The 27368-nt window shown below is 52.5% G+C and overlaps 1 protein-coding gene across 1 annotated transcript in view; it reads right to left on the bottom strand.

Moving 5' to 3' along the window:
- Positions 1-5074: 5074 nt before the first annotated feature.
- The window catches only part of KTN1 (kinectin 1), a 74062-nt gene continuing 51768 nt past the window's right edge, over positions 5075-27368 (bottom strand). Inside the window, exons 43-51 of the mRNA XM_086462117.1 lie at positions 27125-27175; positions 25724-25786; positions 24599-24649; positions 23942-24000; positions 23655-23832; positions 22327-22395; positions 22114-22156; positions 5252-5312; positions 5075-5167 (exon numbers count right to left, since the gene is read on the bottom strand). Of these exons, the coding sequence (XP_086318243.1) occupies positions 5075-5167; positions 5252-5312; positions 22114-22156; positions 22327-22395; positions 23655-23832; positions 23942-24000; positions 24599-24649; positions 25724-25786; positions 27125-27175 (668 nt within the window). The remainder of the gene's footprint in view (positions 5168-5251; positions 5313-22113; positions 22157-22326; positions 22396-23654; positions 23833-23941; positions 24001-24598; positions 24650-25723; positions 25787-27124; positions 27176-27368) is intronic.

Raw genomic sequence — 27368 nt, 5'->3', positions numbered from 1 at the left:
TCTCCTGGAGCAGCACGCGGTGAAGCCTGGGTTAAGCTACTGACTTTTTTTTTTTTTTACTATAAAAGCAAGAACATTCCACGATGGATTATAAGACTTCAGCAAGCACGTATCCTACAGCGTCTATGGAGGGAATTAATTCAGAAGCAAAGGGAGGGACAGGACGTTAAGTACCGGGAATCAGAGCCTCGGCTGGTGTAAAATTGGCTGAGGTGGAGCCGTGCTGATTTATCACAGCTGAAAATCTGAGCTGAGGTGGAGAGAAGCAGCCAGCAGAGAGGCGTGGAAAAACTTCTCTGCTAGAGGTTGGTGCAGCGCTGGAGCAAGGGCTCAGGGTGGCACCTCCCTCCCTGGGGGGTTTCAGGGCTCGGCTAGGCAACAGGAACCATCAAAATCCCATTTTGAGGAGCACATTGGATGGGAGATTCCCCCAGATGTCCTTCCCCACCAGCACTGGTGTGATCCATGAGTGTGTGTTTGTGTGTGTGTGTGTCTCGCTCTTGAAGGACGCAACACAGTGTGACTTCTTCCCCATTAGCTTGTCCCCAGCTGCCCCACACCAACTCAACATGGTGGCACAGTCCCAATCGATGCACAGGCAAAACCCCTTACCTAGAACACTCTGACAACACATCTAGACCAGCAACCCATCCTGGGTCTCCCTTTTGTCCGGCCCGACTGTGTCAACTGTCCCCTTGTCAAGGCAGAGCCCCCCGTGGTTCTTCAGCAAGCCCTGGTGCGACCACCGACCCTTCGATCTGCTGCGGCACAAATTATTATCGATAACAAACCCAACAAGAAGCTGACGGGTGGTGCAAAGCGCACCAAGGGGCTTTCAACTCACTTCCAGTGGTTCAAGGGATAGGGCTGGGGTCCTGCGGGCTGGGCACTGAAAAAGCCCAGTGCAGCCAGGGTTTGTAGGCTCTCAGCATCTGCAGCGGGGGAATAGCTTCAGAAAAGTTCGTTGCTGAGCGGACCTGCTCTGTCTCTGCTGGCTGCTGGGCAGAAGCACTCCCCGCCCTCTGCGCTGAGCTTTTTGGAAGGCGCAGCTCCCCAGCCAGCACCCGGGGCTGTAATATAGAAAAGAATCCGAAGCAGCATTGAATTTTGCTGGGATCTGAGCCCTGGCCCCATCAGGTCCCTTTCCAAACCCCCAGCCAGCAGAAGCAGACACAGCCCTGGGAGAGCAGCAGCATCACTTCATCGCTCCAGCAGGACACCCCTCCACCACGGGTCCAGGTACCAACGGACCTGCTGCTGCTAATTACCCTTGATATTAGTGCTGTCAAGAGCTCATAAGCCTGTAATTAGAAGCAGAAAGAGGAGATGGATAGGTGGCAGCGGGAAGACTGGAAAGCATGAGATGCTGCAGGTCAGCGGGCAGGCTGAAGAACACGTGCAACAAGAGAACTCCACGGGCATCATTAATCTGGATCCTTTAATTGGGAGTTTGGAAGAAGCCTTCTCCATCTGTCTTCAAATAAGGAGGGCCAGAGCTGCCCCGAGGAGGCTGGAGCAGGATGACTGCCGGCCCCTGTGAGGCTGGCATCAGCTCTCATGCAATGATTTCCATCCCTCGCTGCGAGCAGCCTCCTGGACGAGGGACACACATCACACTACGTCCCTGGCCCCTTCCCTCTCCCATGCTTGCTCAACCCAGCAGCCCCAGGGGAGGATGAATTTCCATCACTGCTTTCAAGTCTTGCTGCTGGTTATTGCTTACCGCTATATCAGCCATCAAAGTTCCCATGAAAACAGTGAATAGGACACAAATTGCAAATTAGGCTTTAATTAGAAGCTGGCACCTGCTTTCTGACCACGAAATACAATGAAGACGTCTCTATGTTGCTATGGCAGTCCAGAAACATAGATTTCTGTTTCAGGACCCTTTGAAGACAAATTTACTCAGCACTATAAACTTGTATGCCAAAGTGATTAACACTTTAATGCTAATATCAAGCTGGACCAGTTACACACATTTTATTCATTAGAAGGCATCATTTTTCAACTGTGTCTTATCAGTATGTAAATGAGATTTTGACTCGGTCGTTGTCTGCTCCCAAAAGCGCAGCCAAAGTGAATTCAATTAATGCGATTTACATCCCAATGTGACACGCGAGGCTGTGCGGGGCTTGATAAGGCAGCCAGATGGGAGCTGGGCTCCCGGCACAGCCATGCCATCGCCCTCCACCTCCTCCCCCCACTCCCTGCCTTCGCTCTGCACCCCCGAAACAAAGAACCCCTGGCCGACCCCAACCCAAACCTGATTCCCTCCCCCTTGATGCTCCTACTGGTGTGGGATATCCCAGCTCCTGCCACCGCCCCGCTGCTGTTGCCATTGATATGGCACTGAAGCCACCGGCGCCAGCACAGGGTCACGCTGGGGTAAATGGGGGCAAACTCCAGCTTTTCTTCTCAGCTCAGGCAAGCCCTGCAGATGTGCCAAACAGCTGGTGAAGCGGCTTCCACTGCAAGGACAGACCCTCAGGAGATCCTGGCTTCCCCCTTAAAAATCTCTCTAGTTTTTCCCCGATCCTGCTTACTCCAGGGCCAGACTGGAGGAAGCCTGCTGCTTTCAGCGCTATGTCAGGCACCAGCCACAGATTTCAGCGTAAACACCAATGTAGGATGATGTACACGGGCTCAGGCGCCGCTCAGCTGGGCTAAGGGGAAGAAGGACACTTATTCTCCCCTCTCACACTGTACAGCAGCTCTGCACACAGTAATTTTAGCCAGAAACCTGAATTTCGTCTCATGGCTCAGGATTTTTCTATGGGCCCTGCAGCTCTTGACATCTATTCGGCCAGTGCTGGCTCAGAAGCAGGGAAAGCACAGGCAATCCTCTGCCAGGAATGGCCTCACGGACATATTGCCAGTGCCTGGTCAAAACGGGATGTGGTTGGGTCTAAGAGTCACCCCAACACCCCTAAAACCAAGCATGAGTGCCTGCTCTTAATGCAAAACCCAGTAGTTTGCCCAAAACTGCTGCTAATATATATATGGTATATGCAAGAACATGTACCCAAGAGCCTGGGAGGGACAGAAAAAAAAAAAGAGCCTTTTCCTTAAGTGACTGAGCTTCGTCTGAAAATTAAATAGGTGTTTCTGCCCCTGCTCATGCCAGGACACTGCCCAGACGTTGCGTGGAGGCACCTCCTTGCCTGGAGGCTTGGAGGGCGGGCTGTGAGGCTGAAAGCCAACATCACGTTACTCGCCAGGCCAATTTGGGCCCAGCGTAATAAATTTTCTTCTGAAGCAAGGAGCCCTGGCTAACATTCCCGAAGCAGGCAGTATTTATTGCTTTGTTTACGCAGTGCTGCATGTATCCAGATAAGTCACTGATGTCCCTCCCAGCCCCAAAGTTTGCCCCAACCCTGCTCTACGCTTTGCCCACCCAGTGCAGACAGCTAAGTAATCCGGGGAACATGCAGCCCTGCTGTCGGGGGAAATGCAACGCCTGGCTGCACGGGGAAGAGCCGGGAGAGCAAAGCAGTGCTTTGCTGCGGTAACCAAGAGCCATCCACCCTCTGTTGGCAGTTCTGCGGGGAGCTGGATTTGTCCCGTCACCTTCAGGAGCTGAAGGTGCCTCCCTGAGCTCAGCTCACCCTGCCTGCTGTGCCCTCCATCCCCTTGGGGATACCCTCCCTGCCTCTCCGCTCTCACTACCAAAAAAGCCTCTCACTTGCTGTGGTTGGATAGCTCGTTTTCATGATTGCATAGTGCAAGGTGGGAAAGATTTTCCAGGCACCATCCTGTCCTACCTGCTCCCCTTCAGCTCCCACCCAACCACAGATGCTCATCCCCTGCTTCCCAATACTCCCTGGCCCATTTCCACCTCCCACATCCCCACCACCACCACCCCAATCCCACCGCTCCCCCGCAGCAATCCCCTCCATCAGCAGGGATCCATCCCAGCTCAATTTGATTTCCAGGCATGGATCTTGTTGGGCAGACCCATTGAACTGCGCTCCCAGGTCAGGGAGCTACCACTAATTCACTGCATGCCACCGCAGCCCGTCAGCAGTTTGTTATCTCACCTGTGAGATTTTTCCACAAATAAAACTTTCCACAATAATTATTCGCCTTAACAGAGTGATTGCGGAGGGAAGCGAAGAGGAAAAAACATTTCTAGACAAGCAAATTCTGCCTGGCAGCTGGAGCGGTCCCCATGACCCCAAATACAAAGTCAATTGCGGCTCACAATCTTCCTTTGTAGGGTTCAAAGGACAGGCCATAAGCAAGCTCAAATTATCGCCTGGCCCTAATGAAGTTGCGTTCAGACTGAGCAGAACTGCCTGCTTATTCATGCAAATTCACTGTAACCAGCTTACACACATTATCCAGCGTGGGGATCTGTGGGAGACCCTCGTTGCCTGGGGGAGATTAGGAGAAGAAACTCAGGTCCTTGTATGGGTGCGAGCAGCTAAGGTGCTTCCAAATATCCCGATTAATTCCCAGATTGGCCCCGCATTAAGACAATATAATGGGCCCTTATTGTCTGAGTGCACATGACTGTTAATGAGGGGCAAAGTCCCCAAGTGCTTGGGACAACCTCCAGCTGAACAGCCCTACACGTCCCACCGGGGGGGAAAACAGCATCGCATTGATCAGCTCCTTCCCGGCCCTTAATCAATACTTGCTTTGACTACGTGGAAATGCTCATTTCTCTGAGGTGTGCAGATAATAATGAGATTGTTGAGGTGGCCGGCTGAAATAAATGCCGGAGGATGCTAACAACCCCCCCCCCCCATCAGCGGGAATTCTCATTTCTCATTCCCGCCTGGTTGCAAATGTTAGATACAAAACCTCGGTGGCTTGTGCTGGCTGGGGAAGGCATCCACAAGCCACCACTCAGCAGGGCACACAGGGGCAGGATGATGTTTTGGCACAAACCAGACAGGCTCCCAGGGTTTGCTTTAGAGAAAGTTGGGCACCTGGTGCTAATGCCGTCACCCAAGTACCCTCCCAAGCACAGCCTTAGCTCTGCCTTTTGGGAAGAAACCTGCACGAATCTCAGCAATCTCACGTCAGTGAGTCCAGAGCCCTGTCTGCAGTCATCCAGGCAGGACCAGCCTCATCCAAGGTGGACTTCTGCCCCAATGTTGGCCACCAAGGCCATGCCTGCGCTGGAGGAAATGGGTGCTGGCAGGACACAGCTCCCCTTGTCCTAAGATAGAGGTGCAAAATGGGTCAGTGAACCCATCCGGGGTTTATCTTTCATTGATGGGATGAGCTGAACATGGAGATTTACGTGCAGGTTCCCAGGGTGGGGCTCCTCCTCTGGTAGCTGGTGGCCATGAGTCCAGAGACACCTGCAAGAGCAGAGGGAGTTACTCCAGCTGCAAGGGCTGCAGTTCAGTGTCAGCTTTCAGTTACTGCAGGGTAAATCCAAAGTGACCCAAGAACACACCATCACTCATGTTTGTCTGTGGTCTTGCAAGCGATGGCAGAGTTTGGCCTCGCTGATGAAGCCCTGTAGGAAGAAGCAGCTGGAGAAGCTGCCCAGGACAGGGAAGAGTGAACACCATTGGGCTGGGAACTCCAGGAATCTCATTAAACTTTATGTCTGGTACAAAATAAAATAAACCACTGAAACAGAAGATCTAAGCGCATTTAGCTCAAGGCCAAGGTTTGAAGAACGGGAAGAGATGGGACAAAGGAAACCACGGAGCACAGCACAAAGGGCAACAGGCGGCACAGACCGTTTGCTCCCGAGTTAGACCCGTTCCACCACCAATCTTCTAGAGGAGATAGCGCCAGTCTCCAAGTGGTGCCGGGGTGTTTCCAGGGTGCGGGGTGAGCCCACTCACCAGGGAAAAGCCACGCTCCTACAAAGTAGATGAGCAGCGTTCGCTCTTGCATGGCAGAAGAGGCAGCCTGAGCAATTATTTTGTGGTTTCAGGAAAGAGGGGTACCTTTGGAAATGTGTTCTTTTTCCTTTTGTTATTTTCCTATTTAACGAGGCTGTTGCAGGGACACAAATATCAACTTCCTTTTCCTTATCAGCTGGGGAAAAAAAAATAACGGGCTGCTGACCCTGGTTAAATCCTTCCCGCAGACGCCAGCGGCAGGGTGCTTCACACATGTTAGCTACATCCCCTCGAGGTCAGTGGGTTACGGCTCCTCCCGAGGGTATTTGTTTCAAACCCCAAAATAATCCCCTGCTGCCATGAAACAACAGATGAAGGGGCAAAGGGGGCTTGTTTTTAGCTGAGCCTATTAAAACTGCTGGGTGCCATGAAAGTAAGAGCTGTGTATTCCTAGGAGCATCTTTGTGGCCCTAATAACTCAAAACTGGCTCAGACTGAAGAGGCTAACTTCTTCCTGCAGGTGGTCTCCAGCACAGAGAGTAGGCTGGGCAAGGAAAAGTCTTGTTAGTGCCTTGTAAGAGAAAGCTAGAGAGATGTTATTAACCACCGTGAGTCTTCCCATCAAAAACTGGCTCATAGTATCGCCACAGCCCACCCCAAATCCACTCCCTTCCACTAGACATCTTCAAACATCCTGAAAACTGCAGGGCTTGGGTGTTGACTATCTAAAGACACGAAGGACTAAGGGTGAAGGAGATATTTAGTAGAGGATGGACAGAAAATGGGTAGGACAGAGAGTGCTCAGACCAAGACCTTCCTTCACTACAGCACTGGTCCAGGCTGTCCAGGGGGTGTTGGGATCACCATCATTGGTGGTTTATGGTTTTCAAGACCCTAAAATACTCCATCCCCATTGCCTTCACCTTCCATGTATGGAAATGCTTCAGTCACACGGTTTGTATTTCTCCCATCAACCCAGAGCAAAATGTTGCCATGACCCAAGCAAGTCCCACAAGGAATTTCTTGCAGCTGGTGCCAAACTCCAGCGAATCTAACAGAAAGACCCAGCTGCAGAGCACACACATGTGGGTATAACCCTAGAAAGCCAGAGTTAATTAAGCCTCTCACTGGCAAAAGGTTTTAATTGCATAGAAGCAGCCTGGCCAGAGGCTGGGCAATTTGTGTGTAGCTGCAGGGACATTTTCTGTGCTCCTGCAGGGACATTTTCTGTGCTCACGCTGCCATGGCACACGAGCCGGTCCTCCACGTCGGACAGTCCAAAGCAGCAGAGGAGGCAGTTGCCACACAGAGGTAGACCCAGAGCCAAGAGCCTGGCCCCTCTCCCCAGCCAAACCCTCATCTCCAGCCCCCAGTGCAGGTGAAACCCTGGAAGAACCCTGACTTCTCCCACGGGTCTTGAGCAATCTCCCTTTGGCCCCACACACTGCTCCGAGAAGGGGTAGGAGACTTTCTCTGCCTCTTCTCACCCCAAAATACTGCTCTGGGGAGTGGTCCTGCATGGTAAGCATCAAAACCGTTGCTCTTCCCTCCTTGGGTATTTAGGACAGGACCCACAGAAAGGTTTAAGGGTGGAAGCGCTGGAAGAGACCAAAGGTCCATGTGGGTGTAGGCCCAATCTCTGCTGGTGCCCAAAAACTCAACACCAAAGGAAGAACACGATAGCAGTATTTCTGCTGGTGCCGTAAATCACTGCCCCACACTCTGCTGTGCCTAAATTCCCCATCTGCCGCCATCGCAGAGCCGGGAGCTGCTCCCACTCTGCTCCTTGGCCAGGATGCCCCACCTGCAGGTTCACACAAGCAAGATGCGCTGAATCCTCAAACTCTTATGCTAAAATGAAACACACAGTCCCTGTCTCGTCGCTCATTTTCAAGTGCCACCTTGAAAATTAAGCCACGCTAACCCCTAGCCATGCCTGGCTACCTTGACCTCCCCAGGTCATTCCCACCATCCCTTCCTAATTGCCTCCTGGTGCCTGGACTTGTTCAGCTCAGCCCTCGTGGTGGCTTGTGGCTGTGATTATTTGCATCTCTTTTAAATCCCTGCATAGCTGCAAGGCTGGTCCCTACCAGGGAGAGGAGAGGGGAGCAGCTCCCAGAGCCGTGACCGGCAAACACAACCTTGGGGTGGGACAATGAGGGTTATTAAGAAATGAGATGCTGGGGCTCATCAGGTGGGAAGAGGGAAAGGGAGATGCTCCAGTGATGGAGTTGAGGGAGAAGAAAGATGCTGCTGGGTTAGCCAAAAACCTGAGGTTCTCAGAGCTGACCCTGTGCCAAAAGCCCTGCCCATTGGCTGCCAAGTCCAATGCTGCATCTGCACTGCTGTCCTGAAGACCCCATCGGACCTGAAACACGGGTGATGGAGCAAACTCTGCTTTGCAGAGCCCTCACTGAGGAAGAGGAGGAATTGGCTCATCCAGGTGCTCTCCTCCCTGCAAGGAGGGATGGGAAAGACAGAGACATGGGGACGTATCTCCAGGAGAGTGGGAGCACCAGTGACACCAAGGACTCCCCTGCTGGTACCAGTAGGGTCATCCCAGGACCACCCTTTCCCAGCCAGGCGATGCGCATGGAGATCCCAACCTGCTTGGCCAAAACAAGCCACCCAGCATCACCTTTTGCCACACGGTTTCAAGTTCCTTTCCCCAGCCCTGATGCCACAGGATGAAATTCAGTCCTCGCCTGCCTCTGAGCTCCGGGAAGAATTCCAAATGGCACGACGGCATCACGCTGGGGGCCAGCTCCAACGCGCAGCTGCCTCTCACCGCCCAGCTCCTCCAGGATAACGATAATGGCCTCCATCCCCTGAAGGAAATGCAATTGCATCCCATGCCCACACCACTCTCCTCCTCCTAACAACCGGTGCTGCGGCCAGCGGGGACAGTGCTGTCGTCACCTCCCTGCAGCACCCTGGCCGCATCACACACGGGTCAAAAAGGGAGAACGTACGTTTGGCATCAGTCTGCAGTATCGAAGCCTTCCCAGGGTGACCATCAATTAACGCTTTAGCAAAACAGGGAGATGCTCTGGTTTCTGAAAATAAGCAGAACTGAGCCCGCCTGCTAAGAAACCCATCGCCGCATGGCAATCTGCCTTCTTTCAGCTTTTGGGGATTTTATCGTAGGCAAGATCCAATGGCAAATCCAATGGGAAACTGGGCTGGGCAGCCAGGGGCTGGGAAACTGCCCTGGCCCACCCACCCAGGTCCCCCCACAGAGGTTAGTTTTGAGCATCACTAAGGCAGGCAGCAGCATCATCCCTCATCTTCCTCAGCCCCACTGATCCTCCCCTCCTGCTCTCCTCCCCCAGCACTCACCCCCAGCCCCAGTACACCATACGTTCAGATCTCCAAACCTCTGCAAATCCCATGAGGATTTTGCATCCTGAAGGGACAAAATACCTCTATTTTAGAAAAACAAAAAATTAAAAACTCGGTGCTTACGTGACAGGCAAGAACACACCAAGCGCAGAGCACGGGCGCTTCCTCCGGCATCGTCCCCTTCCAGTGGCAGCGGCTGGACCTGATGCTCCGTTGAGGCTCTGTCACACCTTAAAGCTAAGGCGGCTCCTTGCCCCTCTGCACACAAAAGCCAAAAACCACCAGCCAATGCAGGGTGCAGCGTGGTGAGAAAGGCAATGCTGAGCCCCACAAACACCAAAGATGTGGCTGGTTGCTGCTGTGGGGCTCAGGCTCACACCAGCTCCTCTGCCTTGGGTAGCAGCCCAGCAGCACCATCCCAACCCAACAGAAACCTGCTGCTCTAGGTAAATAAGCCAGCTTAGGTCCAACACTAAATAAAGAAGCCAGCTCAGGTCCAGCAGGCAGCATCCTTGGGGATGGTGAACCAGCCGCGGTCCCATCAACCCACCGCTGAAGGCAGAGGACTCGGAGGGTTTGCTCCCATCTAAAATGCCTGTTGCAAGGAGATTGTTTTGGCTTCTTTTGGCTTCGTGGTTTTTTTTTCCTCTTACTTCCTTCTGTGCTTTCCAATCAAAAGTAAAAGCAACAGCAGATCTTTTTTAGGAGCGGAGAACAAAAGAGCTGCAAAATTAGGCGACTGCATCTGAAAAGCCACTGTCTTGTGTTGTCTGGGTGTTCGGCAGTGCCCCTGCTTCCCCTTTGAAGTGTTCTTGTAAAACCCCATTGTTCCTCACTCAAACACACAAAACAACTGCAGCCCTTCAGCAGGGCCTCTGTTGAAGAAATAATATCTTTGCTTCCATGCCAGCACTTTGCCACTAATGTTTTATTGCTTTCAAAGCACTTCACAGCCTCCCTTGCCCTGTGTTTCCCCCTGCCTTTTCACGTACCAAGGCATTTTGCAACTTCCAGAGGTGGGCACGTGGGCTTCGGCAAACCAGCCATCCAGCCCTCGATCCTCCCCGGCCGGCGGGCTGAGCCCTCGCCGGGGCTTGGCATGAAGCGAAACTGCTCAGCCCGTCACAGGAGCAGGGCTTTAATAGATTAAAGACCAAAAGGCAGCTCCTGGGGAAAATCAGTCATCTGATTTCCATCATCTCCTGGGTTAAATTCAGCTCTCCTGGTCCAAGCATCTGGCAGGAAGGGAGCAAGCCCCAGCCTCGCTCACCCCACCGCTCTGGAGGTGGCAGAATGTCTCCATCCTGCACTTATTTCCTATCTATTTTCTGAGGTTTTCCAAAGGGAAGGAAAACTCTTTTTTTCCCCAAACGGAAAGACTGAGAGAAGATTATCCAGAGAAATCTTGCGGCAGTTGCAGGCAGAGACCTACAGCGGGACAGGATGGGATGCCCACCGTCAGCAACACCCATCCCGGCGCCGCCTCCCCGCATCACCCATCCACCTGAAAAGTCACCAGGGTTTCCCTTCTGAAGCCAAAATAAAATGCAAATACTCCTCAGTCAAGCAACAGCATTAACCAAAAAAGACCATTGACACAGGACAACACTATCCTTGACTCCCCATAAACACAGGGAAGAGCACGGTATTTATTTCCAAAGGCAGAAGAAATGAATCCTCCAAACACTTCTGCCACTGTGACATAATTTACATTATAACTTGCAACCAGGGGAGATGTGACCATGTCACTTCATGGATGGCAGTGCACAAGGGTGCCAACTGTGCTATTGACCCACTGAGTCCAGGCTGCTCCCGAGCATTGCTTGCCTCGGCCAAGGAAGGACAGGAGAATATCTTATCCACCCAAGCACGTTTTGAAGGTGCACGAGGCTCTTTCAAGCCTGTTTCTCTTCATGACCGCAGTGGCAGTGCTGCCAGCCGGGCCCCATCTCTTCTAACACCCCGTTAAAATGCGCCGTTTCGGAAAGGACATGTGGCAGGCACAGAAATTGCAAATGAGGTCGTTGCCACCTGCTCCCGCACAAAGCAAACCGTATTCATGCAGGGCAACGGGGCACCTCCGCCGCAGCCGCCTGCCGGCCACGCTGCCGGGAGCCCGTCGGCTGAACCAGCGCAGCCCCGGTGCTCCCACCGGGTCACGGCGGCTGGGGGATGAGCGCTGCACTCAGGCACGTTGGGTCCTGCTGGGATCATCCCGTAGGTTGTCCTTCCGTGGGATGTAAGATGTCTGTCCCCTTGCCTGGGCAATAAAAACTCATCAGCAAAAAAAAACCCAAAACGCCCCAAATGAGATATTTATACACCGATGATGTTGCTCTTGTTGACGTCGGAGCAGCTGGCGGTGCCATCGCAGGGCTGGCTCTTCCAGGCATGGAGTAGCGCAGTCAGCACCCAACTATCCTCCATCAAGCCCTGCAATTAGGCAAAGCATTAGGATATATTTTAAACCCCTCATTTACGACCGCTGCGTGGCCAAGGAAACGTGGCAGGGGGTTGGCTATTTCCAGGGAAGGAAAGAAAGTCCCACGCATTACGTAGGCACTCCGGCAGGCATCGCCTCCGAGCGGGGCTCAGCCTCCCCTCCTGCAAACCATCCACCCCTTAGCACGTGGGGCCGCTGCCCAAATTTTTCCGGCCGGCCGAAGTCCGTCACCCACTTCTTTCACCCACGTCCTCAAAGAGGAGAAAGAGCTAAGGGCGACCTGCGTCCCCGGGACTGCGCCAGTCACGTGCGGGGCAGAAAAATGCAAAGCACAGTAATTATCTGTTGCAGAGCCCTGTTAATGATTAAGTTTGGGAGACGCTAACAATCAAGCCTATTGAAAAGACTACAAGGGTTTCAAAGTGTTTCCTCTGAACCATGTGACGGCAAATTGTTCGGAGTAGACGGCTCTTAATTCAAATGCTCGTTGTCATGGGGACAGGATAACACCCCTCCTATTCAAAGATGCCACACAAGAAGCCTACTATTTGCTACAATAGGCTTTTTAGTTCAAGCTACACTGCATAAATAGCCAAAAAAAAAAAGTATCTAGAGATTAATATCAGCACCGACCTTCCCTAGCACAACAGAGCCAAAAGGCCAGTGGGTACCAGGGCTGGAGGAAGAGCTCTGGGCGCATGGACGGACGGACGGGGGAAGTGCGTTACTGTGTCCCGTGCACTCGTGGTGTTGATGGGGCTCAGCCACGCACGCATGGGCAGGGAGTTGCTTTTTAATCCCAAAATGTTACCAGCAAGGTCATCTCCTCCTCGCGCTGAAGCCGAAAAGCAGCTTGGATGCTGCCAGGCACCAGTAGACACTGGCTCCTGCCGACCTCAAGGAGGGCAGGAGCCCAGACAGGGAAACCCAGTTGCCACCAAGGACCCCGGATTCGGAGCAACAGCCCATAAGGGTGTCTGGACCACCAGAGCCCATTTCAAACATCCAAGTGGCATAGGTCCTGCTGATAAAACCTCTGCTCTCACCACCATCATGGATGGCAGCAGAGGCCTGAGGGTGGAAGAAGGCAGCTCCATGGTGGAAGAGGTGGAGAAGGAGGAGGAGGAGGAGAAGGAGGAGGAGGAGGAGAAGGAGGAGAAGGAGGAGAAGGAGGAGAAGGAGGAGAAGGAGGAGAAGGAGGAGAAGGAGGACTGGATGTCCCCAGCATCACCCACCTTAATGCACCAAAGTGGATACCCACCTCAGACATTGCTCCAGCCTCTCTGTGGGCACTTGCCTCGACCTTCTGTGCACACCATGTGGCAGCAGGACCAAGATGCCCTATGCCCACACCCTGCTGATTTCCCTTAATCCCACCTCACCCCATCCCCTGGCCCCATAAAACAGCAGGAGACTCATCGGCTCCTGCCACCACCCACCATGAGCGGAGCCCCAGGAGGCCCCAGCAGCACCCGCAGCAGGAGGAGGCATGTACTGCTGCCCGAAACAAGGGCCCAAGGGCCATGGGGGTAAAGGTGAGAGGCACCACTTATGTCTTGGGGAAGCTTAGGGCTAAGATGAATGAGAGAGGCCATCACTAAGGGTAGAAATATTGTCTTCACGTGGAACTGGGGTTACACCAATGAAGTTCCTGAGAAAAATGAAAGAAAAACAAGAGCCAAGAGCATCTCTTACAGTATCCTGAGCAAGAAGGCACCTAGGCTTGCTGGAATTGTGACTCCTGCTTCTATCAAGCCACCTTTCAGCCCCAGTGCCTCCGCAGAGCCCACCATACCCCTCCACCTGCCCCTTCTGTCTCACACAGATGACATCTCTGCCATGGGTCACAGCCAGGGTCCAACCACAAAGTGCTACCAAATTCCAGCATGGGGGCCAAGAACCACCACCGCCAGTCGACACTTGAAGGAAAGGCAATGCTCCTCCTCATTGCTCCCATGCATGGGAGGACAGAGACCCACCTCATTTCCCTTCCCTAAGTCCAAACCAGACTACTGCACCACCTGAAACTGCCACCAGCCTCCCCTTCTACCTCCTGCCCCCTTCCACGCTCCACCAACCTCTGAAGCACATCTCTCCCCAAGCCCTTGTGTCACAACCACTTGCCCTAAAGCCATGAAGGAACGTGAAAGAACAGGCTCAGCTTCTCCCAAAGCCAAGCATCATCGGACTAGCTGCAGCATTGCACATCGCGATGCATCTCTGCCCCCACCTTTGGAGGGCTCTCCAATAGCGTATGAAAAGCCACCAGGCTTTGCTGCTTCACCAAACACCTATACTCACCGCAACAAGGGGTTGAAGCAGCACACGTGAGCCCTGAGAAGATGCTAAATCTGCTTTCTCGGTGTCTGCTAATGACAACCGGCTTCCAACTCCTGGGACCCAGACCGGTGTCCAAACCCAGCTCTTACCAAGGAAAAGAGCAGCACCCAGTCACCCAAATCAAACCCTGCCACTGGGAGGGATGGCGAAGCTGAAGCCTTTGGGCAGGCTCTGCTCCTTTGCTTAGAGCTGCCGAATTTGGGGCTAAAATCAGCTGTGGCATCAGCAGCTGCTGCAGGAGCCGTTCGCTCACCTTCTGCTCACAGGGGCTGGGGAAATACTTGTACTAAATATGAAATTGGTTCCCAGGAGCTGCTAAAACACGCTAGGAACACCTGGGGCGAGCCTTGCAGGCTTTAAGGGCTTTGTTGGCATTTGGGGTTGCAAACACAGGGCCAACGGTTGTGTAGGATTTAATGACGGATCCCTGCAAGTGCACGTGTTTCCTCAGTGGATCTCCTTGCCTTGGGACACCAAAGTTAGGTGGGCTCCAGGGGGGGACTGGACAAGCTCATGGATGGTTACCAAATACATGGAGACCACATGTGGCTCAGGACAACCCCATGCTGCAGATCTCTAGCAGCTGGGAGAGGATCACTACAGCCCTGTCTGGCCCTTGGGCTCTGCCCTGTGCTGGAGGCTGTTGGAGATGAGGCAAGGGGCTTGGAGGGCTTTGGTTCTCACCCTGCCTGAAAAGCCTGTGTGTTTTTTTTTTCTTCCTTTTAGGTGAAGCACAAACCCACAAATGCCCCTGGATTTGGGGATCCCTGGGATGTGTGCAATGGCACTGGAGGGACACAGTGCCCTCACCGTGAAGGCTCCCGACCCACTCTCACCAAAGGCATCTCTGAAAGCACCCGGGGCTTCACACTGCAGAAGACAACAGGCTACGACAGCTTTATTGTTTCCCCTGATGGGGAAGGAGGAGAACCACCACCTTCTCGTGTGGGAGCAGCGCTGAAGGGACCTGCTAGACGGATGACTCATTGCCATCGCCACCTCCTCCTCCAGCGCTAAGCGTCCTCAGAAAAGAAAAGGAGACAATCCTTCCCCTTCAGGCTCCCTCTTCGCTTGTGAGAGGAGAGGAAAAAACAGGGATGCAGCCACAACCCCATCCCTGCCGCCACAAAGGATGCACGCTGCCCCCCGATTCAGCAGTGACGGACCAAAAGCTCTCAGAGCGCCACCCGCACCCATCAGCGCCGCCCTTGGGTGCAGACAGACCGCATCAGCAGCCACCCATGAATGGGATTTCCCAGCCCAGGGTTTCCCCCCCACCAGCAGCATCTCAAACCAAGGGGAAGGGGGAATAACCCTGCTCGTGACCGGCAGCATGCCCCAGCCCCCCAAAACAAGCTCTGTGGAGGCACATGCTGTAGCAGCCCCCCATGCAGGCCCCGTGCCACGACGCATCTCCACCTGCTGCGGGTCAGCTGCGATGAGGGAAAATCTCTATTCTCTTTACCAAAACAACTGGGAAAGGCGAGAGGGCTCATCACACATCTCCCAGGGGCTCTACTCCTCGCTTCTGCCAAGCCACCTTTCAGCCCCAGTGCCTCCGCAGAGCCCACCATACCCCTCCACCTGCCCCTTCTGTCTCACACCGATGACATCTCTGCCATGGGTCACAGCCAGGGTCCAACCACAAAGTGCTACCAAATTCCAGCATGGGGGCCAAGAACCACCACCGCCAGTCGACACTTGAAGGAAAGGCAATGTTCCTCCTCATTGCTCCCATGCATGGGAGGACAGAGACCCACCTCATTTCCCTTCCCTAAGTCCAAACCAGACTACTGCGCCACCTGAAACTGCCACCAGCCTCCCCTTCTACCTCCTGCCCCTTTCCACGCTCCACCAACCTCTGAGGCACATCTCTCCCCAAGCCCTTGCGTCACAACCACTTGTCCTAAAGCCATGAAGGAACGTGAAAGAACAGGCTCAGCTTCTCCCAAAGCCAAGCATCATCGGACTAGCTGCAGCATCGAACATCGCGACACATCTCTGCCCCACCACTTGCTCCCGCGTCCGGTCACCAAGTAGGTCACCACCAGGTAGGAGGAGATGTGAACCATCTAAACCCACTTAAAACCAACAGGACACACACCACCCGCCCTACCCCTGCTTGGTGCAACTGTAAATATTTCGGAAAATTAATTAAGATGCTCTTCGTTAAGGGTCTACGCTGCAGCTCTGGGAGACAGAGGTAGGAAATCATGCAGTTGTGGTGCTGTGTTTTTATCCACCAGCGCACAGGATCCACTGAGAGTCACCATGGAAAGGAAAACTGCACCTACAGCCTCGGGAATGTTTTCTTCTGTCAAGAACCAAAGTGTTTTAAAAGTTTTCCGACCTATAGGATACCTCATTCTCCAGCAGCAACAAGACAAGACTCAGGAATTCCACATAAAAGAGGGTTTGTTTATTTTCTGGGAGAAAAATGATGAAAGTAGAAAAAAAATAAGTGAGTAGAAAACATTGAATAAAATCAGGATGCAGCAGTTCAAAGCCTGTGTGGCTGCTGGTCCATGTAAGCTTAGCTGCTTTAATCTGAGCCCTCATCTCCGTTTCATAAGATGCCCCTCGCTCTGCTCGCAAGGTACACAGTGCGTTTATTATGCAGCCAGTGAGCAAATGGTAACGGAATATTTTAATCAGATTTTAACAGAATTAAAGTCCACATAACCCGAGCGGGAGAGTAAGGTAAACACCAGAAAGGAAGGCTCGAGGTGCCTCTCCACCCCACCGACTTCGGGTTCGCTACGTGAACGAGCGGCGCTCGCTCTGCTCCAGCTCGGACAGCCAAACGACACGGCCCCACGGCCTCGCCGCTGCGCCCAGCCCGCCCCAGAGCGGTGCCCAACCCTAGCAGGGCTTCTGCCAAGGACTCCCCACCATCACCCCAGCCCAAAGCTGACCTGCTCCCAGCGCTGCAGCTTTGCCCCCAGCACTTAATCCCCCTTTCTCTCACCGCGATTCCACCCTAACGAAGGCGTTCAGCCACGGTGGACAGGGGGAGGCGGAGGAGGAGCCTCCCCTTTCCAGAGGGACTGATGAACGACAGGTTTTTCTATTATCAGGTTATCGCTCCCCACTTTTCTTAATTGAGGCGGTGCACCTCCATCCTCTAAACTTCAAGGGTGACAATAATTAGCACAGCCAGTCTTTATTACTCTCATCATCTCTCCCCTTCAGGATGTACAAGATCTAACGCACCAGCGATGGCTACGAAAACCGGCTTCGCCAGGCAGGCGCTTGCAGACCTCGCCAGCCGCCCTGCGCTCTTGTAATGAGCGGATTAGCCCAGAATACATATGTGGCCCTTGAAAAGGGAATATTTATTAAAAATACATCAATATATCACTGCTGGGGCGCAGCTTATTAACAAGAGACCCCCTCCCAAGCTGGCTTTTGTCAGCAGCAAACAGAGCTGCGGAGATAAACAGCAGCTCCTGTAATTAAGAGCAGCCCTGGCGCTGACGCCAGTTGCTGTTACAGCAGCCTATTGCCGGCCATGGGGCCAGGAGAGCCGAGACAACAGCAATGGCTGGTCCTCAACTGTGGAGTGAGGTAGTAAAAGATGAGCCTGTAACGCCGATCTTGAGCAAAAGGTAAGAAAAAAAAAAATTGCGCTTGGATTGAGCCAGCCTTGGGCAACGTTAACTGCAAATTAGGAACTAGGGCTCCTAGCCTTACAGGTTAAATACACCTATAGAGGCATCTGTGTATATATAGATGATGTACATGTGTGTATATATCAGATCAGAGCCCCAGTTAGCACAAGATGTGCCAAACAGCCATTGGGGGGGACCCTCTCCTGGTCTCAGCCCCGCAGGATTCACTCCTTTACCCAGCTGTAAGGGATGAAATTGCTTCAGCTTCCAAAAAGGAGCCGAGACACAGGTTACACAACGCTGCAAACAGAGACCTGCCAAAAAAAAAACCCATCAGATACCTCAAGATTTATGATACACTCACCCCGACCAGCAACAACAGGAATCTCAGAGCAAAGAAAACTCAGGGATGGTTTGTCTTTCTGCCAGTACAGCCCCTCCAGCCCCCGGCAGCAACACGTATCCGTGTGTTTAACAGACACCCGTGTGCTGCAACGCTCTTCACAAGACACCTCTCGTCAAGCAGGCAGAGCACCAGACCGAGAGGCCTCTGCTGCACGTTGCTTGGGGACACGGTGACAAAGCCCAAGACCAGCACAGAACCCAACTGCCCTCCCCAGCAAAGCAGGGGGAAAGAGGAGGTGGGTGTGTGCATGCATGTATATATATAAAAAATACATAATATATATAATAAATCAAATATATTACACACATATATAGAAGTTTCTGTTCCCCAGGAGTCCCATTTTCAGCCTTTTTCCCTGCAAACACTTGTTAAAGAGAGGAGCTGGGTTCTCCCCCCGCACCACCAGCAGGTTGCTTTTGCTGGTTTTCCTCATCAGGTTTCAAAAGCGCTTTGCAAGAAGAGAGGTATCAGCTTCTCCTTATTTCAGCTGGGGAAACGTGAAGCTCACGGTAACAGAAAGCCTTGCTGGGATGGGAACAGGGACTGATCCCGCTGCTGCCGGTGCAGCCAGCAGGTTGCACAGCCCCCTTAATCCAAGGTTATCACTTCATCACAGGAGCCCAAGAGCTGGAGATTTAGGGCAAACACCCCACAAAGGACAACTTATTGTTCAGGAGGCAAAGTCCTGCTGCACACAGCTCTGTAAAACCAGGGACACGGACCCAGGCATTTGCAAAACAATTATTATTCATTTGCAATGTCCATGAACTGGTTGAAGGCTGGTGATGTCAGTAGGTCGAGAGAGGTTCTCCTCCCCCTCTCCTCTGCCCTGGTGAGACCCCATCTGGAATAATGTGTCCAGTTCTGCCTCAGTTCAAGAAGGACAGGGAACTGCTGGAAAGAGTCCAGCACAGAGCCACAAAGATGGTTAAGGGGATGGAACATCTCCTTTATGATGAAAGGCTGAGGGAGCTGGGTCTCTTGAGCTTGGAGAAGAGGAGGCTGAGGGGTGACCTCCTTAATGTTTATAAATATGTAAAGGGTGAGAGTCAGGAGGATGGAGCCGGGCTCTCCTCGGTGATGGGCAATGACAGGACAAGGGGCAACGGGTGCAAGCTGGAGCACAGGAGGTTCCACATGAACATAAGGAAAAACTTTTTCCCTGTGAGGGTGGCAGAGCCCTGGAACAGGCTGCCCAGGGAGGTGGTGGAGTCTCCTTCTCTGGAGACATTCAAAACCCGCCTGGACGCGTTCCTGTGTGACCTGCTCTGGGTGGTCCTGCTCTGGCAGGGGGGTTGGACTAGATGACCTTTCGAGATCCCTTCCAACCCCTGACATTCTGTGATGCCAGTGAGACTCGCTGAAGATCCAGCAGAACATCTCCGTGATGTGGGGTGGGAGCAGCACTTGTGAGTTCAGCTGTTGTGCCTCCTCAGCCAATTTACAACTGCATCCATTGAATTAATAATGACCAGCCAGGACTGGCATTCCTGATACGAACCCCCGCCCTCTGCGCCTGAAATATTTATTGATTTTAAAGAATTATATCCCCACGCCTGATGCAGCTCAGGTTGTTTTCGACAGGGTTGGATTAGGACAAGCCTATTTGCTTAAGCAAGAGATCAGGACTTGGAGGATGGCCCCAGGCAGCATTAACATACCGCAGAACCACAGCTGGCTCTGAATATAAGCTTTGAAATGGTCTCAGGCTATTTCTTCTCCGTGCTTTAAGCCTGGCTGAGGAGAGGATGGATGTTTTGTCAAAATATATCCTGTGAGAACATCACAAGGGTAAAGCCCATGAACCTCCCCAGGCCTCCATCCATCTCCAGGCTTTTGGTCCCACCGCAATACGAACGGGACCCATGGCTGTATTTGACGACAGCTTTGTCAATATAAAGAATTGCTGATGGGCAGCTTGGAGAGGAAAAGCCCACCGGGACCCCTCAGCACATCTGAGCTGGATACTAACCCCAGATCTCTAGAAATTAATAGGATGAAATTGATTATAGCCTCGAGCTGTTTGCCCATCCCTCGTCCAGCCCAGCATCGAAGGCGGCTGCGGCCAACGCTGCTCGTGGGGTCTTGCGAGGGTCGCAGTGGGGCTGAGGCTGAAGTTTAAGGGTTGGCGGGGGCAGAGCTGCCCAAGAGCCTGAGGGATGAACCTTCCTGCAGAGGAAAGGTAAACGTCTGGCCTTTGCCCATGTAATGCAAGAAGAAAATTGAAAAAAGGAGGAAAAAACGCCCCAACATCTTCAGCAACATGGAGTAGGCCCTGCTCGTGGGCCTGAGTTTCCCCCCAGTTTAATTAGCCCCTCGACAATGCAGCACCAGCTTCCCCCAGAGCCTAAAGATGTAATTTTAGGTGCAACCGCTGCAAAAATAGAAGCAGCCCCCCAGGAGGCTGAAAACAGCCACGGGCAGGTTGCACGGTAGATGCAAGAGCCAAAAGCACAACCTGCACCCGGCCCCAGCCCAGGGGAGACCAAAGCAGGCTCCCGTCAAGCAGGGACCTCAGCACTTTCCCAAACATAGGCTTGCAAAACCTAAAAAAAGAATCATCTAAAAACCTCGGAAAAAAATCAATTTAAAAACTAAAAACCCCAGTCTTTCGTACAGATCCATGTCACACCACACCTGATCCACCCCAGAAGGACCACGGCTTCTCCTGGACGCCTGCTGGAGCAGAGGTAAAGCGCCCAAACGTCACACACCAGGCAGGAGCTGCCCAGCAAAGGCCAGACAACACCCCTCATCTCCGTGAGTGATGGAGACGAGCTTAAAGAGGAAAATGCTCAGGGCTGTTGGGTTGGGGTGGTTTGGCAAAAGCTGTTCCAAATCGTCACTGCAGGTATGTCAGAAGGAAGGTGTTTTGTCTTCTTTCCTAGAAAGAACATCAGACAGGAAGGAAAAAAAAAACATCATACATAACTTTTTTCCTCCTCTTCAACTGAAAAAAGGGGAATTCAATTTTTTAGAAGGGTGGGGGGTGGCTTAGGTGCTTTGGCAGAGTCATTTTTCACTTACAATTGTTTTCAACTGATTTATTTTTTTTTTAAACAAAAAGAGCCTCATCTTGGAGTGAAACACACAAGGGCAAGGTCTTTGGTCCAGGCTCTGGCTTCTGTTTCTTAAAAAAAAAAAAAAAAAAAACAACACACCAAACTGGTTTTGGGGAGTTTCAGGGAAAACACCCCAAACATTCCATCAGGCTGGCATGATTTCTTTCTGAGCTCTGAGACCAGGGACGCCTGCGACACCCACCCTTTGCAGGGGTTTTGCCGCTGTTTTGGCAGCGTGCGAGGGAACGGCTGGTGGCTGGGAATGAGGGAGGTGGGGTTTGGAAGGGGACACATCACAGGTGACCTCCCCCAGCGATCAGCTGAGCAAATCTTGGCATTCCCATGGGCTGTCCCTGCACTCCTGGTCTCATACCTCGACTTAGGGAACTCCTCAAGACTTTCACTGACCCATTGGCTTTGGTGGAGTCTCGCAGAGGAGAACGTCCAGAGGAAGCTCCTACTGACTGAGGCCAGCACTTGGGTCTCTAGTCCTGCCCCAGGCAGAGCTCTCGGCAAAACCAGCATCATTTGTACCTTCAGCAAGCTAGTCCAGGCTTATTTTAAGCCAGTCTGGGAGAGAAGTTGCCCTCAGTGAAGATACTTGGCTAAACCTCCCTCCAAGGGGCAGCTCTCGCCCATCACTACCCCCAGGACGCTGCAGCAGGGCAGCCCAGCCACGGCTGACATGGGATCTACTGGGATTTGTCGGAGCAAGCTACATTTCCAAGAAGGAGGTGGAAGAAAACTGCTACTTCTCCAGCACTGAAGCTATCTCCATTCCATTTTAAAGCTTTTGGAGACTTGGCCTCCTGTAGCATCTTTCTCCCAAAGACCTTTCCTCCCCAGCCAGGGCACAGGCATCCTCTGGACCCATGGAGAGGAGTTTGCTGGAAGATGATGTTTAACTAAACAAATCTGAGTATATCAAAGGGTCCAGGTGACGAAGGGAAGCTCCTGCGTGGTGCTGCCCACACTCACCTTGGAGTTGGATCACCTCCCGACTTTACATCCTGGCTAAGTTTAGCCAAGATGTTGAAGCCAAAGCAGGAGGCAGAAATGGTGTTGCTCACCTTCTGGATGCTCCCTTAGAAGCTCCTACCTGGCCAGCAGCAGCTCCCTCCGCTCACAGCTCCCACCAGGATCTGCAGAAGAGTCCCCCCCAGTATAACCCCGCTGTCCGATGCAGAAGGCAGAGCCCTGCCAAAACCAGCCTGGAAAGAGCCTCAGCGACCAGCAAACGATTCGAGGAAACTCACAGCTGACTGCAAACACCATCACAAGTGCTGCAGAAGGTGGCCAAGGTCACACACACCGAGCAAGCGGGACACGGGAACCACGGGGGGACCACAGACCACCAGCACCCCCCACGGCACCAGCAGCCCTGGAGAGAAAAACACAGCCGCATCACCGCAACGGGGTTTTATAGCAAAATCATTTGGATTCTTCAGGGTTGAATTAAAGTTGCAGGAGGTTTCTTTTTTAATCACAATAATAAATAGCCGAGTGAGTCATTGCCCGAGAAAACCCGACAGCAGCTACGAGACGAGCCAGTTACTGCTCACGTCTGCTGGCTACAGCCGGGAAAGGGTGGGAGGTTGGTGTTTAGGGACGAAGAAGAGGCAGCGCAACTTCAGCGAGAGTAAACAGACAGCTCGGAGCCTTCCCCTGCGTTTCTCATTTCCATTTTGAAGGGGCTGATAAAGAACAGAAAGCAAGAGAAGCCACTTTTGTACGTGACTCCGGCTCGGCAACCCTCGGTGGCCAGCACCGTGTCAGAAAGCCCTCAGCACCGCGTCGCCTGCGGCTCACGGGGCACAGCTTCTCCCAGGGCAAATCACTCCAGCCTCGCAATTAAAAAAAAAAAAAAGACATAAATTAAACAAAAAAATCCATTGCCAGCATCTGAACATCCCCGTTTGGGCTTTTTCCAAGAAAAGCATCTCTGTATCCATTAGCTATTGTCTCCCTCTAGCGCAGGCAGAGTCCAAACCTGTCTCCTGCCTGGCTGGAAACCAGGGGCTGAAGCTCTGCGGAGAACTGGGGGCTTGTGGCAGGCTGGGAAAACACACCAAGTACCAGCTCTACCTTGGCATTGATGAATCAGCTTCCCCACACACACTTTTTTCGGGCGGGGGGGGTGTCTTTCCACCTTATCGCAGCAGATGCTCAGAGCAGGAGGGTTCTTAGTCACCAAATCGTCAAGCTGAAGCCTTTCAAATTTGAGAAACGACTGCCAGCAACCGCATTTTACCAAGGGCTGGAGAGGACACAGATGAAACAGCATCCATCCCCCCTTCCCACTGCTCCTGGGGAACCATCCTAACCTCCCTTCGCCCTTCAGAGAGGGGATTAGGGTGTGCTCAGCCAGGCTTTTCAGGGGATCTTTTTACAGCTGCCTTTAACACCTCCGTACATCTCCCAAACCAAAATAAAAACCTGCACTTAAATTTTGAAACGAAAGGTCTCGCATCCTCTCCTAGGGCGATTTCTGCCAAGAACAAGAATGATGCCGCAAATCTCTCCCCTTTTAAACTAAGCACTGCAGCAGCACCTTCGCCCCCCCCGCTCTGCAGCTTAACCCACCAGAAAAGACCCACCAAGAGCCTGCAGACACAGCCAGGCTTCCACCTCCAGGCTCACACCACCTTTGTTCCTCCAAAGGCTGCAGCCAGAGGCTCTCCAGGCACTGCTGTCCCTTCCAGGAGTCCTTCTTCCCTGAATGAGGCACCATCAGCATTTGCAAAACCATCTTTGAGGAAGGAGGGACATCCCTTTCCCTGGAGACCCCAGTTCTCACTGGGCCGTTACCCGTGCCAAGCTGTCGGAGAGGGAGGCAGGATGAACGCAGCGGCTCCTCAACCGGCTCTGCCTTCACGACACCACGCTGGGGGTGAAGACAGGCGAGTCAACCCTGCTCCACTCGGTACCTGTGCAACCTGTCTCTCACCACCAGCTTTCCCAGGGTCTTGCAAAGCAGCTGCCCCACCTGAACACGGGGAAGGGAGCTCAGGATGGAGGGAATTCACTGGTGCCCATCGCTCCATGCTCTCCAACCAGCAAGGCACGTAAGACACACAGGAAGGCTCTGGGCACCCTTAGACTAGTCACCCGTTATACTGGGAGAACTGTTACACGTGAGCCCAAGGATGGGAAATTGCTCCCTGTAAAGGTTCCCTGCTGCCCATTTTCCTTATCCATAACGGAGAGGAGAGAAGCAAAAAACCACAGCCGAGACCCAAACACATGGAGGAGCCAAAGGGGAGCATCTGACCCAGGGGAAGGCTGAGCTTCCCCCCAGCTGCACACCAAGAAGCCGACACGGCAGCAGAAACCCAGGTCTGCTCTCCCACAGGGCCACCACCGCCAGCACCTGCCTCCACCACCACATAGTTCATGAAGTGACGGAGCTTCAAAAGAGGAGGAGCTGCCCCCAGCTGGGGTGGCCACGGGGACTTCCCAGGCGGGCAGGACTGCCATTGGAGCCACGCTACAACACCCCCAGCCCAAACGACCGACACTGAAGCTTGTGGGTTACGTTCTTAGTTTCAAAACAGTCCAACCTGCTCCATGAAGCTGCTACTTACCCCAAAATAGGTGCCTAGACATCTGCGAAAGGATCAGCCTCCGACCATAACCTGGGCAAGCGTGGAGACCCTCCAGGGTTCAGGTTTTCCTTAGATCTAGTTGCAGGGGGTGTCCCTGGTACTAACAAGCACTTTCTACTTCAAACCACCTATAAAACTATTAAAGCAGATTAACAGCATTTGAGATTTTACTCAATGAAATAACACCTCTGAGGAACATGACAGCTTAATGGCTACAGCTGAAACCCAAGGGCAGCTTTTGTGAAGAAACACAGGTTTCCCAGTTTTCTCTCTCTCTTCTGAGCTATCTCATAGCTCTCCACAGGACTGGCATCATCCAGGAAACCACTGGGTCTGTGTAAGGAAGAAACTTCTTCACTTCGCCTCCCAAGAGGCCTGGGTGACAAAAGGACTAAAATATTAACAAAAATATCCCCACAAAGGCAGGAGTGTGAAGAGCTCAGGGTGAGCAGCTTGAAGCATTTTACTTCTACAGTGAACGCATTTTGGCCCACAACCGTTTGTTGCCTTCCCTCAGACAATCATGTCCTCCAGTGTCATCAAGAACTAAGCCACATCATCTCCCCTTGCTTACTGGAGTCTCCTGCAGGACTGAAGGGTTCCTCCAAGACACACTCAAAAACCCAAAGCAGAAGGGGGCCACCTGATCTCCCCATACCCCCAGAAGAAACCCTGTCCCATCCAAGACCCTCCCCAGATTTGTTCTCACTAACAGAGCATCCAAACTCCCACAAAGCTCCTTCCACCACAGATTCCCATCCAGGAGGCAGGTCTGGGGCAAAGGGAGATACTCTGTGCACCGCTGGCAGCCCGGCAGGCTTGCCCAACGCTCCCACAAAAGCGGGCTGTGTCATCCAAAGCCGTGTTTCCAACTGTTCCTCCCCCTTATACTCCCTGATTCTTCCCAAAGACGATACACAACACGGAACCACAGCTCATTTTTAAAGCCTTCATACCTTTTCTTTAACAGGAAGGCTTGCTCTGAAGTTCGCAAGCCCCCCAGGTTGCCTCTTCTCAAGCTTGTGCTGCCTCCTCTGCCCAAAAATAAGCACACCGAGCGCAGGCTCGTGCTCGTTTCAGGGAGGGGAGAGGTGGAAATCTCACCTGAGTCATCCACGTTTAAAGAAGAGAGCAGGAACACCTTGAATAATAGCATCCCTTTATTTGCTGACACCATTACAAAAACGGATTACATTAGCAACCAAAAAAAAAAAAAAAAGGAGTGTTTACTTGAGGTTGAAGTCAGAGGCAGCTAATCCCAAAAATGTAATTAAGTAAAACTGTGTACAACATCAGTATTAAAATGTTATATCCCATTGGTGACTTTACCACGTTGGAGTTTTCTGAACAAGTTTTACTGAGCAAAATAAGAGAAAAGATTATGTGTTTACTGTCTCTCCAGGAATGTAAAGGTCTAATTATCCAAACAGGTTTGTTTTTATTACAAAACTAAACTCTGGAGGTGTCTACAGAGTTGGGTTTTTTCTTTAAATCAGTAGTCTAACAAGGATTAGAAAAGACAAAACTCTGTTCAGTGTTTCTGACGAAGTAGAAAGGGTGAAAACATAAATAAGGCTTTAATTTGGCAAAATATAATACAATGCCTTCTGCTATCCTCAAATTAACGATTCCCCCGCGACTTCATTCTGCAAGAGAAACACAAAACGCCGCATCAGCCCAGCAGTTTCCCCAAGGGCAGCGTTCAAGCCGAGCCCCGCCTCACGCCAGCCACGTCGGTCGCGCCAGCCCACGACGAAGCCCGGCGGGACGAGGCCAGGGCGGCGGAGGCTGAGCGAGACCGGCCTCCCCGAGCAGAGGCCGAGGTGCAGGCAGCACCTTCCTCCCACGGGCGCCAAGCCTGTCCTCCAAAACTGGGCTCACCCCACCGTGACCACCCCATTACCTGCCCTTAAGACAGCTCTGCTGCCCACGTTGTATCGAAGAGGCAGGAGCAGAAAAAAACCCACCCAAATTAGGAAAAAAACCACCCCAAACACGTCCCCATTGTCAGTAGAGGAGGGAGTTCTGACTCCTTGTAGCAGCTGGTTCAGCGCCAAGGCCTCGCTGCCTCCCGAACCCAACGGTTCACAGCCCGCCTTCGGGCCCGGCTCGCAGCAGGGGCTCACAAGCTGCATCAGCTTCCCCAGCAAGGTCAGTGTCTGGAGTTTTTCTGAGCATTCGCTAACTTTGGGTCATTGAAGAAGTTTACCAGCACGATGCAGCCAACCACAAAGGCTCAGGTTTCCAAGCTGGCCGAATATTAAAATAAAAGCCTTGTTCGTGTGTCTGTAATTGGGTGAAGAGTTCATGCCAGACTGATGCTTCAGATACTCATATCCCCGTGACCACAGCCAGGCATTGCTGGTAACTCAGTGAAAGCCCAGTGGGTTACTTTATATCCTCCATCCCAAAGCAAGCAGAGCATGGAAGCGTAGAGGTTTTGCTCATGTAGCTGGGACAAAGGAAACAAGGTACAGGCACTGGGAGAAGAAAACTTTGGGAAACCTGCTGTGTGAAGTAGCAGGTAGTGGAAGGGAGGAATAAAGAGTGACATGCCTAGAGAGGGACACGGGGATTAGCGAGATTAGTCTCAGCTAACCGAAATACAGATCCAGAGAGGAACAAATCCTGTGCCTGCTACAAGTTTTTCATGATTTGCACATAGAAAGTCTCCGATTTTGACGCCTGACTTGTTAAATCTGAACAGGGTCCCGCCCTCACAGACCAGTGTCCTTCCTGACAGCCACCT

The sequence above is a fragment of the Leptosomus discolor genome, chromosome 3 (assembly GCF_034619465.1).
Source record: "Leptosomus discolor isolate bLepDis1 chromosome 3, bLepDis1.hap2, whole genome shotgun sequence".
In the NCBI taxonomy this organism is placed as follows: Eukaryota; Metazoa; Chordata; class Aves; order Leptosomiformes; family Leptosomidae; genus Leptosomus; species Leptosomus discolor.
This window is presented reverse-complemented; position numbering and strand designations above follow the sequence as displayed.